At 37.7% G+C, this 15776-nt stretch overlaps 1 protein-coding gene across 3 annotated transcripts; it reads right to left on the bottom strand.

The window, feature by feature from the left end:
* Nucleotides 1-3257: 3257 nt before the first annotated feature.
* Nucleotides 3258-14476, bottom strand: adora4a (adenosine A4 receptor a). 3 transcript variants are annotated; one of them, XR_008906952.1, is made up of 3 exons: nucleotides 14151-14476; nucleotides 7205-13306; nucleotides 3258-3534 (listed from the first exon to the last, which is right to left on the bottom strand). XR_008906952.1 is itself a non-coding variant. In XM_056750294.1 (2 exons), exons 1-2 carry the CDS (start codon nucleotides 14474-14476, stop codon nucleotides 12646-12648), a joined length of 987 nt encoding a protein of 328 aa, XP_056606272.1. In that variant the 3' UTR covers nucleotides 5296-12645. The 3 variants fall into 3 exon arrangements, 1 of the variants encoding a protein (XP_056606272.1); XR_008906951.1 differs by lacking the exon at nucleotides 3258-3534 and adding an exon at nucleotides 5296-6806; XM_056750294.1 differs by lacking the exon at nucleotides 3258-3534 and having other exon boundaries at nucleotides 5296-13306.
* Between the last annotated feature and the right edge of the window lie 1300 nt (nucleotides 14477-15776).

Genomic DNA, 15776 nt, shown 5'->3' with positions numbered 1-15776 from the left:
TGACAATCCTGAAAATGACTCTTACCTGACTATTAAAAATCATGAACTAAAAATAAAACAAATGTTTCACAAATGTGAAGAGAGATCTCACATGGGTATCTGAACCACCAAATGTTCAAATCTGGGCTGTTACCAGAGTAAAAACCGCTGGTAAAATCTATATTTTTCGTAACAAGGTTGACGTTTTCACGGAATTGCTCTCCTGTGATTCTCTATCGTGACACCAGGTGGCGCTATTGTAATGTAAATTCGACGTGGACACGTGAGGAAATGAGTGATCTTTCTCTCGACGGCTGAGTTCATGATGACCTTTGACATGTTGTGCAGCACGTGACGTGGTTTAGGATTAGATACAGTAAGTGTGTGATAGAGGAATGAAACCAGTCCAACATTACACAATGAGATCAATGATCTCGACACAAGACACATTCTGATATCAGCTTCTACTCAGATCCTGCGCTCTACTCTCAATGTATGTCAACTGTCTCCTTTGTGTTTATATTCAACAGGATTTTGGGAAATGCCTGATATAGAAGATAATTTTGTCTCATAACTATTAAATCCATTAGATGTTTTAAATGTGGTTTACTGGGTGTGTGTTGCTCTGTATGTTAGTCTCCAGATCTAAAAAGATTCTAGGAGGTGTTTGCTTACGGTCTCTTCTGTCCCTAAACAAACCTCACACACTCCTTCACCTCTGTTTCACTAAACACATGATTTAAAATTCATTTATATCTAAAGACCTTTCCTACTAAACTTTAATAAACAGTAAACATGCTTGTTACAAGCATAAATATTACAAAAATATGTGTCTGTCTGTGTGTGTGTGACTGCTCAGGTGTCTCTCAGTGTGTGTGTGTGTGTGTGTGTGTGTGTGTGTGTGTGTGTGTGTGTGTGTTTGCATGCGTGTGTCTGTGTGTGTTTGCATGCGTGTGTTTGCCTGCGTGTGTCTGTGTTTGTGTGTCTGTGTGTGTTTTCATGGGTTTGTCACAGTCTGTGTGTGTGACATATGTACCTGATGAAGCGGTGAGGTGATCATGTCTCAGACAGCTGAGCATCTGTTAAGAAGTGCAGTGAAAGGTACATTTACATTTACATTTACATTTACATTTACATTTAGTCATTTAGCAGACGCTTTTATCCAAAGCGACTTACAAAGAGTTTAGGAGCAATAAGTGATAGTTCATACAGGAGCCATAATACATTAGGTGCCAATACAAAGTTACTGGTTTCAACAAAAAGCTAGACCACTACCTGTTGAGAGAAAGGGTTAGTGTATTTTTTTCTTTCATTTGTTTGTCAAGTATTCACAGAAGAGATGGTTTTAAGTAGTTTTTTAAATGTTGTGAGAGATGTGGTTGAACGGACAGAGTTAGGAAGAATGTTCCACCAGGAAGGAGTTGTGAATGAGAAAGAGTGGGAGAGCGATTTACTGCCCTTATGAGAAGGCAATACAAGACACCGCTGGTTTGCTGAACGCAGGGATCTTGATGGGGTGTAGGAGTGCAGGAGAGTGTGGAAGTAAGCCGGTGCAGATCCAGTGATAGTCCTGTAGGCAATCATTAGTGACTTGAATCTGATACGTGCTGCAACCGGTAGCCAGTGAAGAGAGATGAAAAGGGGAGTCACATGAGCCCTTTTGGGCTGTTGGAAGACGAGGCGTGCTGCTGCGTTCTGAACCAGCTGAAGTGGTTTGATAGCCTTTGCAGGAAGACCAGCAAGGAGAGCTTTGCAATGTGAACCACTCCGAGGTTCCTGGCTGTTTTGGAATGGGTGATTGTGGAATTGCCAAGATGGATGTTGAAATCGTGTTGGACGAAGGTTCAGTGAGATGTTGTTTCTCCACACGACCCGAGATCCTCTCAATGCCCTGACAGGACCCTCCAGTGACATTAACATGACATTTATTCATTTGGCAGACGCTTTTATCTAAAGTGACTTACAAGGAGAGCAAATAAACATTTTGTCAACACATTAAACAGTTCTGTTAGTTTACAAGGCCATGATATATGAGGAGTAAAGAGAATGCGCCAACAAGCTTCAAAACACACATTCACATGTGATGCTGCACTTTACTGTAGTTTTGCCGCAGGTTTGCCTGTAACTTACTGTAGATTTAATTTACAGTTTTCTTTTAAACTTACACTAACCTATTTCTTACATATTTTTCATGAAACAGACTAAAGATGTTACTTCTTGTAAATAAAAGTTTCAAATATTTTTACTACACAACAAAAGTGCTCAGGAAGAACGTCATTTGTTTAGAGTGTTGTTGTGCTAATGCCAGTCTCTTCTTGCTCTTTTTGAATCTCAAAAGGGAATATTTTAAGTAATTAAATCTACTGTAAGTTTCTGGTAATACTGCTTCAAAAATACAGTAAACTTTTACATTCTTGATTTCAGTAAATGTGCTGAGAAATGTTTGAGTTGATATTGAGATCTTCATTGACTTTTGATTCCAGACGAGATATCTGAGCTCACTTTGACACACTGTTGTTGTTGTTGTCATCTCTTCTCAAACTCTCATGACAGGCACATTGACTCATAATCTCAGGAGAAACATCTGAGACACGTGAGATTTGAGCTCCCTGATGTGTGGGAGTCAGTCAGCGTGAGTTTAATTCAATTCAATTCAATTCAAGTTTATTTATGTAGCACTTTTCACAATGTGTATTGTTTCAAAGCAGCTTTACAGGAGAAAACACAGAGAAGGTGAAACACAGCACAGTGCATGGGGTTTATAGAACAACCAAGATCATTCTAATAAATAATTAATTTATAATTAATAAATACAAATAAATAAAAGTAGTCTCCCGGTGAGCAGGCCAACACTGCCCTGCTGTGGCGAGGAATCCAAACTCTAATGATTGATTAATGGAGAAAAAAACCTCAGGAGAAACCAGACTCAACCGGGAGGGCCAGATCTCCTCTGACGTGTCATAGATGCACTCAGTGACCCCGACCAAAAGCCACCGAGCGAATATCCACGAGGCAGAAGGAGAGCCCCTCATCCGCAAACCAGAAAGACCGAAAACCGTGCAGGTTCAACCCAGTCCCACTCCACGATCATCACCAGAGAGCAGAGGAACAACCAGGGAAAAATAGTAATGTCATGTTGTAACTTTATTCCTCTGTTGTCCGACATCGACCACAAAACAAGACCAAACCAGACCCACACAGCCCCAACTGATGAATCCCCACAACCAACGAGCCCCCACAGTCCCCACAAACACCCACCCAGGAACCTCCAATCAGGGCCACTGAATGCAGCTATAACTCCAAACTGCTGACATGTGATGTAAGTTAAGCATTAATGTGACAAGTAGTCCGTCTTTGCTCTTGGTTGGGGATGTAGTGGTCTGAGCTGGGATGGTCCGATGGTCGTATTTCTCTTGGCTGGTGGTGGAATTGCCTTAGATGGAGCTGTGATGGTCAGTCAGTCTGCAGCTGTAGCTGGTGTAATCTCTAGGTGGGGATGAGCATCTGTCGATCATCTGGACCTGGCGGAATTTCTTCCTACCTCGGGATGGGCATCTGAGGCGGACGCAGAAGGCAGAATAATTAGCGTAGCTGCTGTTCATTAACTGCATTAAGTGAAAGCTTGACTGTAAAGATGTGTCTTTAATCTAGATTTAAACTGGGAGAGTGTGTCTGAGAGTGTTCTCTCTCCTCTTGAATGTTTGCCAGCGGACGCTCACTCTAAAACTTCTTCCTCTCCATTCACACATTTATTTCAATCTGTGATTTCTCATCACTTGTCATGAGATGGACACGGTCAGGTGTGGGATTCACAGATCAGATGTTCACATGTACACATGTGATGGTGCAGACAGTACAGTGGGAAATACATCAAGAAATAACTAAAGTTAGTTAGTCTGAGTGACGTCACGCTCGCTGATGCCTGAATCACACAACATCACATCTCTGTTTATCTCCACTTTCTCTCTCCTTCTCCATCATGTCTCAGACGGGTCAGGATGACTCTGTTTACACAAACATTCTGTATTTATCTGCTCACTTTTTCTCCCTCTGCTTGTTGTTCTCTTGAATTGACAGAGATGAGAGATCTGCAAAAGGATTTCAGTTTAACGCAAACGTACCCGCAGCATTTGTGACTATTTCAAAGTGTCTTTTGATTTGTCAGGTTAAGATGTGTGTGATGTCTCTTCTGTTATTGTCAAAAAAGTGTAAATTTGAAGCAAATCAACAGATGAACACAGGCAATAACACAGCACAGCTAAAGATGATAAACTGTGTCAGAGAGGAATGGAGAGGCGGTGTTTTATCTGTGACCGACGTCAAAACACTGACTAAAAACTCTCTTTCTGAAGTCTCAAACTTTTCTTCTGAAGACGTGTCTCAAATCTGGAACATCATCTTTGTGACGGTGTGTGTGTTTATTTTCTTTGTTCTGGGATCTTTTCCTTCGGCTGTCGAGCAACAACACGCTCTTGTGAGATAGACTGAGATTGGTTGGTTTCACTGGTTCTGGATCAGTTCCATTTCCCGCCCTCAGACTCGAGCCAGGTGACGACATTTAACATCTCATGCCAACACCCAAAAAAACATTAAACATGGAAGACTGACAACTGACGACAAAGTCCAAACGACTGAATGAGAGACATTAAACCTGACCGAGTGAACTAAAACATGACCTGAACAACTCACTGCTCTGTTTACTCTCTCTCTCTCTCTCTCTCTCTTTTCTTTTCTCCCTCTTTTCTCTCTCTCTCTTTCTCTTTTTCTCTCTCTCTCTTTCTCTCTCTTCTCTCTCTCTCTCCTCTCTCTCTCTCTCTCTCTTTCTTTCTCCCTCTTTTCTCTCTCTCTCTTCTCTTTTCTCTCTCTCTTTCTCTCTCTTCTCTCTCTCTCTCCTCTCTCTCTCTCTCTCTCTCTCTCTCTCTCTCTCCTCTCTCTCTCTCTCTCTCTCTCTCTCCTCTCTCTCTCTCTTGTCTTTTTCTCTCTCTCTCCTCTCTCTCTCTCTCTCTCTCTCTCCTCTCTCTCTATCTTGTCTGTTTCTCTCTCTCTCTCTCTCTCTCTCTCTCTCTCTCTCTCTCTTGTCTGTTTCTCTGTATCTCTCTCTCTCTCTCTCTCTCTCTCTTGTCTGTTTCTCTGTCTCTCTGTCTCTCTCTCTCTCTCTCTCTCTCTCTCTCTCTCTCTCTCTCTCCTCTCTCTCTCTCTCTCTCTCTCTCTCTCTCTATCTCTCTCTCCTCTCTCTCTCTCTTGTCTGTTTCTCTGTCTCTCTCTCTCTCTCTCTCTCTCTCTCTTGTGTTGGCAGCAGGACTGAAGTGGGCAGGCATAAGGGGCATATCTGAATCTTTTCAGCACTGGCAGGGGGCTCACACTCCAGTGAAAAGCGACGCTCGCTCGCTCACTCCTCAGTTTTTTGCTTTTAGCTTGTTCTTCAAGATGTGACCACTTCCTTTTTTTGGTCATCTTCACAATGTTTCCCGGAGTCTTGCGCAGGACGCCGCGTCTCAGGTATTTCCATCATTCATACTGTTTAAATTCTCATCTTCAGTTCTGCTTTCAGCTTCTGTTGTTTAGGAATAACAAGGTTTTCTCCTTTCGCTCTGTCGTCTTCTCCTCCTCATCCTCCTCTTCCTCCTGCACATGTCTCGCCGCCATGATTGTTTCCATCCGGCGAACTTTTTTATATTAAACACGATCCTAAATGTGTGTGATCTACACGGTGATGCTCTGGTGAGTTTCTCTAGTTGTGTTTGTCTCACACCTGTCCGTGTTTGGTTTTATATACCGTGAGAAAGTCGCTGCACAAAAGCTTTAGAAGAGTCACTCTTCGGAGGCTTTGCAAACATACATTATATCATTATATCGTTGTGAGGACCTGTGACGGAAAAAATGTGAAGGTCGGCAGTAAACTAGTGACATCCAAAGGCCTTTAAAACAAAGACAAACTCTTTGTTTTTGAAAAAAAGAAGAATACAATCTCTGTAGGAGCGTTGTGAACATCCACATTAGCGTTGTTTTTTAGCCCACACATGTATGTTATAGGTGATATACCACACAAAACTCCATTCTTCCTCAATCTACGAAATGTTTAAAGGAACTGAAGACCGACACTGACACAAATAAAGAGAGATCAAGAGATCTTTTGTGAAGATGTTTCATTTCCAATGATAGCTTAACAATCAAAGGGAATATGTTAATAAAGTTCAGAATTGACTATTTTAAAATGCATTCAAGCATGGAATTACAAGACCTGCTATCCCAGCATGCTCAGAGAACAACCCAAAGAACATCTTGAAATCATTCACGAACAACCTGAAACACATTAACACACTCTACGTCTCCTCGTAAAGTCTCTGTGCATCATCAATCTCATTCTCAGATGACAGATCTTTCTTTTAGACGTTAAAAATAGAAGTGAAAGGTCTGTAAGTATCGCCGTGAAACAAAAAGTGAACGGGAGGGACAGAAAGCAGTAAGACGGTGGGTGGGGTGACACACAGAAGAAAACACTTCCTCGACTCCTCCCTCTCTATCCTCACATGAACTCGTCGCCTTTCAGCCTTCTCTACTTCCTGCTATTTTTGAGCGCCCTTCCATTCTCTCTCTCTCTCTCTCTCTCTCTGTTTGTGGCAACCAGGAACAAAGTCGGCGAATCTTTATGGGAAACATGTTTCACTCGTCACCTTCAATAACAGCCAGTAGGAGCATAAACATCATCACAGCTCACAGTCGGATGTCCAGCTGTTGTTTTCTCAGCCGTCTCACACTAACTTCAGCAGGTATTTCTTGTTATTGTGTGATTGGAAGTTTAGTCTGCATGTGGGTCTCACGGGGATCTGAATAAAGACGTTCAGAGGTAGTGATGTACTCAAGGGAAGCTTTTCTTTTCAGAGCACGTGGCTTTAGTCTTGAATCTGTTCATGCCGTCGTGAGCGGGTTTGAAACTTTGAGTACTGACTAACAGGTGTCAACAGAGACTAGACGACAATTTTAAAGAACAGAACTCAGTTTTCGCTGAATGTTATAAGCTGTGTGTTTGTGTTTGTTATACTGATAAACACAGTGAACACAAACACCATCAGCAGGCACTTCCGCTTTATGTCGGTCAGTTTTGCAGTCAGCGCTGAAGGAAGATTATGTTTGTTGAATTTGCAGCGAGACACATTTATGACACAACAGAACAGACACAAACATTTGTTTATTCAAATGTTGAAAATAAACAGGATTGTATTACCTCCAGACGAAAGTGAAGACCATTTCCTCACGTGTCGGTCACATTGATGTGGTGGTCCAGCGTAACTTCAGTCAGTTTATTGATTAACTTTTACATTTTCTGTTTTCTGGGTTGCCGTGGCTGTTTTTTTCATGTCCGTCCTTTCAAAAGATAACAATAGATTTGCATTTGATAAAAATAAAAAAAGATGAAAGAGGTGAGCAGGAAACAACATTTGACAATCATTTAACAGACAGTTTACCCGTTCCATAAAGTTTATTTAAGTATACTTTTAGTATACTTCTTTTGAACTAAAAAATAAGAAAGTATACTTTCAGGTGTACTGTATGTTATATCTTGTTCCAATGATGCAATGGCCATGAATTGTTTTTTGCTTATTGTGTCAGTTGTGCTCAGTGTTGTAATGTAATGAAGTGAAAATACTCAAGTACTGTACTTTTGGTAGTATCTGTACTTTACTTCAGTCTTTATATTTCTGCAGACTTTTACTTTTACTCCACTACATTTCCTGATCAAAATGTATACTTTCACTCTGATACATTTCCCCTTAGCATGTTCGTTAGTACAAAATAAAAGCATAGAAACAGAACTCCAATAGACGAGTTGGTGATCCGGTCACCATGACAATGCTGAACCGATCGTTTGTTAAAGCTCAACGTGCAAGTGAAAAAAGGTGCTTAATGTCAACAAAAGGCTTCCACGTGCTGCTGCTTTTAAGATAAACAGCTTTTTTTCAGTTTCAATGAATGATGATATGAGGGAAATGCAATGAAAGAAAGACGTAAGGGCCAGACAGATGTCATCAGATTTCGTTCCAAGTTGTTCTAGAGGGATAATATGGGGTAGGAGGGAACTATCCTTTTATAAAGTTATGAAGGAAAGTTATAAAGATGTGGTTTCTGAACTTTTATTTTGATAGTTTGACAATTTGGCAACATGTTGTTCCAGATAAAACACTGAATTTGAGACGGAGCGTTTTCAAAGTTGTACATTTCTATGCAAGCACCATTTTTGATCTTTATGCTAAAAATATAGACAGGTTTGCTTCAACTTTACTTTAAAAACTTAAGTAGATTTAATATAAAAAGTACTTTTGATACTAGAGTACAATATTTATCTGTTACTTTAAGACTTTTACTCGAGTCATATTCTAAAAAGCTACTTTCCCTTCTACCAAAATCATTTTCTGGCAGGGTTTTTGTACTTTTACTCAAGTATTGCTTTTAGGTACTTTATACATCACTGGTTGGGTCAGTACTCATACTCAGAGAGTCACTAAACATTACAATAAAACGTGATGTTACAGAAAAAGAGTTCTTTAAAAGAGAATTTACTGTTTTACATTCAACTATTGAAACAAATGAACACCGTCCTGTTGTGATGATATTAAACACAGACGCTCTCTCATATGATATGATACTCATCTCATGTATGTGCACTGCAGCTCATCTCTTCCACGTGAAGTTTAAGCTCATGTTGACAAAACAACCATTAGCTTGTGTTCTTCAGCGAGAATACCATATCGTTCATCATATACTGTGACTGAATATCAAGCAGTTCTTCTCAAATCCATGAACAATGTTAAAGAAGATCACAGCTCCAGACACAGATCGTCTCTAAACGCACACGCTCTGTACAGACACACACACACGTGTTCAACCGACACGAAACACATGTCAACATTACAACATTACAAAAGCGTGCTTTTGATGCTTTCAAGATTAAGACTGTTTAGTGAACAGATTTTGAAACTTGATGGATCAGATGATCAAAAACTACATTATAAGTTTTTCTCATGGGAAATTGTGGTCTAAATGTCTATTGTCAATCTAAAGTATTGAATTAAGCAGTTCATAAATTATTTCTGAATCAAAGTATTTGTGTCTAATATGTACATTGTTATGCATGTATGAAAGCATTATCTTAACAACACGCTAACATTGAATTCACAATACTGAAGTTAGTATTTACTATGGTAAACTGTAGTAAAATTCCTCAACAGTAAAGTGTTTTTGAACTTTACTAGCGTATTATTGAAGTATACAACAGTATTTACTACAGAAGATCAATTTAATTCAGTTTACACCACAGAATATTCCAGTAGGCTATACATATCAATCTCTGTAATATTCTGCAATTTACTTCAGTTTACTATGGTAAATACTAATTGCATCAGACTGGAGGTTGTAAGTTTCTATCTGTAGATTATATTTGGAGTTTCTATAGCTTTAACACAAATGTGTATGCTGTGGGCATGGGCCGGTATGATGGTCTTGCAATTACAACACTAAAATGTGTTATTTTCAAATGATATGACATAGAAAAAAATAAAGCCTTAAAAATATAATACTCTTTCAAAAATATATATTTTTGTCATAGTCCATATATTAGGCCTAAACATCAGACATTGCATCACATGGCTTAATTATGTATTTTTGTGTAAACACCGCTCATCCCTTAGAAAAGGTATCACAGAAAATGTTAGTGGTTTAGAAACCTTGACTCTTTCAAACCTCGGTATACCTTGAAACCCATATTGGGCCCATGCCTAACATGCTGTATAAGTAAGACTTGTGTATGTGACAGAAGCACACACATATGAAACATTACAGTGTTAAGTCTTTTAACTCTTTTAAAAACCCATAACCCTAACCCATGTCACTTTTGTTTCTCAAATGAATGCAAAATGTCATGACTGGCTTTTGATCTGTTCATCTGTTAGGAAGGAAGAACATAGGAAACACAGAAATAGATTCAGCAACGTCCACATTTCCTTTTGCATTTAAACACTTTTTTTTAACACTAAACTGCTACAAATCAGATTGATGAATGACGTGTGAAGACTTAAGACATGCCTCCATGTAACAATGACATACAACTGAAAACAAGACTATTTCTCATATGTTTACGGACATCTCAGACGTTGTGTGGTTCTGCAAGGGTGTTGGCTTTACACTGTATGTTTTTTTGTTTTGCAGCAATAATTCATTTAGGTAATTGTTTATTTAAACAATTATACAATGTTCACCTTAAAAAAATAAATATATATATATGTAAAAATGAACATGAAACATGCTGAGAAACACGCTTCATATTTGTTATCGCATTGACATATTAAGGGTCAATATGTACACTATATAACAACATGTCATTTAAATGTAAATTATGACTAACGAGTTTGGTTCCAAAATGAGATAACTTTTTGAAAATGTTAAAAACTCATGTTTTATATCACGTTATACTGTTTTATTGTGATAGTGAGCTGTATTTTCTTAAATCAGCATAAATTAACTGCCTTTTGATTGAAATGAGTTGGATTGCACAATAAAAAACATGATTTTTGAAAATGTCGAACTCTTCAAAAAAACATATGTTCTATGATTGATATTGAGATACTGAACGATGTTCTTTCTTCTTCAGAAGTGATAAGAGAGAAGCGCTGCACGTGAAGCTCTGGTGTGTTTGTCTCGGTCCCTGAAGTTGAGGTAGTAGATTGAATAGTTGTGGAGTGTGAAATCTCCCTGTGAGATAACTATACAATCTACTGTCTTTCTGAAGGAGACCGGCTCAACTACACAACGCCCGTCACACAGCTGGACATGAAACAACTCACACTTGATGTGTGTCTCTCAAGATGAGGTAGTAGGTTGTATAGTTTACGGGACGGATCGTGTGCCATTCAGAGGATAACTATACAGTCTATTGCCTTCCTTGAGACGCACCGTGAGCTTACGATAGGAGTAATTACAGCATCTCAGACATCAGGATGTGAACTTTATTGCAACACATGATGCATTTACATGATGTATCAATAAAGATGTGTCTTATATGTGTTCTATATCCAAAACGACATGAATGCTTCTGTGGCTGACAGGCCCTCTGTACTTTCTGTATTGTTCTTTTTTAACTTAAAATGTTTCATAAATGATAAAGATTCTGTGAATGAACTTGTCAAGAGTAGTTTTCTGTCTCTATAAAGAGCTCTTTGTACATTCGATGATTTGTTGGATTTACATAATAAATGGTGTCAAGTAGGTTGCACACAAGTAAGTTGAGTATTTTAGACAATTAACAATTTAGTTGTATGAAAAAAAGAAATTTAAGTAAAGTTGAAAAAACATTTGTGAGTAAAATATTCCGATTGTATCAGTAATTTTAAGTTAAAACTACTCAAGATTTATACTTTTTGTTGTCATACATAAATTATATACAGACTTGCATGTAAGTCTAAACACAATGCGCAAATCAGATGAGAGGCATCTCAGTACTGGCATTAGCACAGTTACAGCTCATTGAATGATGCAATAGACATCATGGGTGCGCATGAACCTCTCACAGACTAAGCACATGTAACACTCTTCAAAACAACGGCAACCCTAAAACTAAAAAATACAACAAACTCTTTTAAACCTCAAATATAAATGAATGTTAAGCAGTAACAAGTCTTATTTCTTTATTGAAAAACACTTAAAGCCTAAATGAAGTCTTACGTAAATGCAATCCCCCTCAACCAGTCATGTTGAATTAACTTGTTTATGTGAAGTAAACTCAACAATAGGTCCAATATTATAGTGTGTTGCGTTCTACTCAACAATGTTAAGTTGACCAGTCAAGCACTTGTTAAGTAAAGTTGACCGATCTAAATTTTTTCATTTACTTGCATTCATTATGTACTGTGAACAAGGATGGGTTAAGTAAAACTAACAACAGCGACAGTTCATTTTTTTGAGTGTTGGTTGTAAAACTGTTGTAGCTGCTTTTGTGAAAAGCAGGATATGTGAAATATTACATCTAACATTTAATGTCCCACATGACACATGTTTATCCACATTAACATACTGTACAGGTGTGTGGTGTTTGGATGAACTACAGCAACACTGATAACATATCAACAGCTCAATATAAAACAACATGATGGTAAATAAAAATCATTTGAAATCATAATAAAATACTTTGAAATAGTCATAGGTTTTAATTGTGTTGAATGTTTAATCTTAAAAATAAAAGAGCTAAACATTAGCAACTATTTAGAACCTTTAACTTCCACGGAAGCTTCCTGTTCTTTACAGAGGAAAACATTGTACGGAGTATTAAAGAAAGAAGAAGTGTTTTTTTACGAAACTTTGACTTTAAATGTTTTTCTATAGAATTGCTGGAAAGAACACTTTTAGAACCTTTATTTTACGGAACCCATACTAGCTACAACATAGCTCTACACGTAGCTCTTATTATAAATACATTCATATTAAAAATATGTTTTAGCATAATGACAGAGATTTTTTAGGGCACAAATACCTCTTTTAAATTTTGGGAAAAAGTGCCCAAAATCTCACTGAACACTCAACTGGTCAAAGTTAAATATATTTGAAATGAAAAGTTAATAAAATTTGAATGAACTTGTGTATTTTAAATGAGCTTTTGTTTTTTTAATCGAGCAGAATTCACTCGCCTGCATTAAAATCCACCTGACAGATATTTCCATGACCGGCTCGAGTCTGAATCTCTGGAGTTCTGCTGATTCTCTCTTCCTGCTGCCATGAGCCAGTCACCTGTCTCCAAATCATACTAAACTCCGCCCTAATCTTAGGAACCTTGAAGGCGTACACAACAGGGTTGACTACTGAGTTAGCATGAGAGAGTATGACACCAAAATACATGAGAGAGGCAGACACTTGTGTATTCTGGCTATAGAAATTAATCGTGTGCATGATGTTTAGGGGAAGCCAAAAGACAACAAACAAAACCAAGACTAAAAGCAAAGAGAGGGCCAGCCTGTGTTCCTTTTGAGTATATGCCTCAGATTCAGCAACACCCGCTTTACCTCTTGACAGACTTCTAATTTTAAAAAAGATGTAACAATATAAAGCAATCATGATGAACAGTGGAGGAATAAAGACGCCAAAGAATATGAAGTTGACCATGAATGATGTGGGAATGACGGCTTTAAATTCACAGTTGAATGAGGTTGAGTTGAGTTCTTTCAAGGTTTCATGTTTGTACCATCCAAACATGGGTATGAATCCTAAGAGACACGCCAAAATCCAGCACACGCCAGCAAGCAGCCAAGACCAAGAGTGCCTTTTATTTACTGAAGACTTATACCTGACAGAAAATACAAAAAAAACCATGTCAAACAAAACAAATATTTGATCATCTTCAGTCAATTTCATCAGTCAATAAAAAATATTGTCTTGTGATTAAATAAATTAATATATTGCCACAATTATATTAACACTATTATACTGTTTATATTTTATGTTATTATATTGTCTGTAAGTCCACTGCAAATATGTTTGTGATTTCAATTTAACTTTATAATGCAGACATAGAGGCTGACACATATTCTATTCTATTCTACTCTATTCCTATTCCTATTTGAAATTATATTGCATTCCAATTCTAATTTCCAATTCCATCCCATTCCATTCCTCTATTCCTATTATATTGCATTCTAATTATATTCCATTCCAATTCCTATTTCTAAATCTAATTCTAATTCTAATTCTAATTCTAATTCTAATTCTAATTCTAATTCTAATTCTAATTCTAATTCTATTCCATTTCCATTCCAATTCCATTACCATTCCAATTCCATTCCATTCCATTCCATTACATTCCATTCCATTCATTCCATTCCATTCCATTCCAGTTCCTATTCCTATTCCTATCCCTATTCCAATCCCATTCCAATTATATTCCATTGCAATTATATTCCATTCCTATTCCAATTCCGATTCTATTCTATTCCTATTGATTTTCCAATTATATTCCATTCCGTTCCTATACCAATTATAATCCAATTCCATTTATTCCATTCCATTCTACTGTTTAGGGTACGTATTGGATTATTTGTGTACTACAAGCATACTGTGAGTAAGACTAGTGTTCCAAACATGATTGAATCATTTCAAAGTATTTATGTGTATGAAACAAACGTATCACTCACCTGAAGGGAATGCAGACTCTCAGGCATCGGTCCACAGCGATGGCCAGCAGGCTGAGCACAGAGGCCTGAAGCGGTACAATGAGAACACAACTTATAAAGAGACATAAACTGAATGAAGTTTCAATCTCCATTCCCTCGAGTACAGCGAGAGGAACAGCCAAACAGCCGACAAGAAAATCAGCCATCGCCAGAGAGACGATCAAACAGAAGGTGGACTGATTCAGAGCTCCACTCCTCCACACGGCAAACATCACCAGAGCATTACCCAAACAACAGCAAACCCCTATGAGAACTTCAAGACATATGAACAATCCACCCAAAGCCATGACAACAAGAGCTCATACAGACTGACAGAGAATTAAGAACATTTCCGTTCAAGTCTTATCTCTCAGCTAAAATAGCACTTCACACCCACACAAAAGTGCGACTTCAATTGAAAAAAAGTGACATCCGGTCATCAGTTCCATGCCGTTTACTCTGAGGCTCTGTTTGAAGTCTGAGATAGGGTTTGTTGAGGTGGTGCTGTAATGTTTTCTACATAAGTTAATTCACCCATGTTGACTCACTATTACATGACATGCTCTTAAAAGTGAAGTTTTATGAGCCATTTAATTCACTCCTGGAGATTTTACGATATTTTTCTTGATGGATTAAAGATTACAAGTAAGCTAATGGAAACACAAGCTTTAGTATAAACACACACTTCAGATTCACTGAACTATCAGCTGGTGGCGCTGTTGTGTTACATATCTCATTAAAGACAAACCAACCAACTTTTCTTTCGAAACAACAAAATCTAACATCTATATCACGAAATATACAAATAAATATGCAGATAAATCTTGAGTATCAACCATTTATATACATAAATAAATGAACTGTAACCTGAAGAAATCCACAGTAAACCAGGCCCCTCAGACACAATTCATGACAAAACAATCTCAATCTTGTTGCTGAACCACAAACAAGTTTATCTTTTGAGTGCTTTATACAATATAAGAAAGTTATCATCAACATCTCATCAAATCTCTCCTCAACCCTTCACAACTCAACAATCCAAGCTGTCTAGTTGTCATCGGTTTGTGTTCTCTGAGGATCAAAGCAATAACCCATAACACAACCCCAACACATTTACTCATTCTGTCTAAATAATGAAATAAACTCTCTAAAGGACTTACAGAGGCTTCTTCTAGGACTGATGTTTGATCAAACTACAGAATTAAAGCACAAATCAAACCACAGTATTAGTTAGGAGCGGAAAACCACAGACCTGTGGGTGTGCTACACATTCTTGTGCAGTGTTGCATTATCAAGCAGATGATGAGTCATGAGAGAAATATCATGAACAAACGCTTTTCAACGTTTATTCAACTTTGTTTTTTGTTAGTTGACTTCGCAGACACCACTCTTGATTTTAAACATTTATTAATAAATGCTGCAAGTAACATGAAGATGAATAAACGCTATAGTTATTGTTGATTGTTAGTGTTAGTTAACGCATATATTTATGTTAACAAATACTAACTGATTGTAAAGTGTTATCACTTTTCAAAGAAAAAAAACAATTCTCTTGTCCAGTTTGAACTGAAAGAGAAATAATTGAGTGTCAGGATGAAACAAAACATC

Source organism: Triplophysa dalaica, chromosome 6 (genome assembly GCF_015846415.1).
Source record: "Triplophysa dalaica isolate WHDGS20190420 chromosome 6, ASM1584641v1, whole genome shotgun sequence".
Taxonomy (NCBI): Eukaryota; Metazoa; Chordata; class Actinopteri; order Cypriniformes; family Nemacheilidae; genus Triplophysa; species Triplophysa dalaica.
The sequence above is the reverse complement of the archived record's forward strand: the minus strand, read 5'-3'. Positions and strand labels throughout refer to the sequence as shown.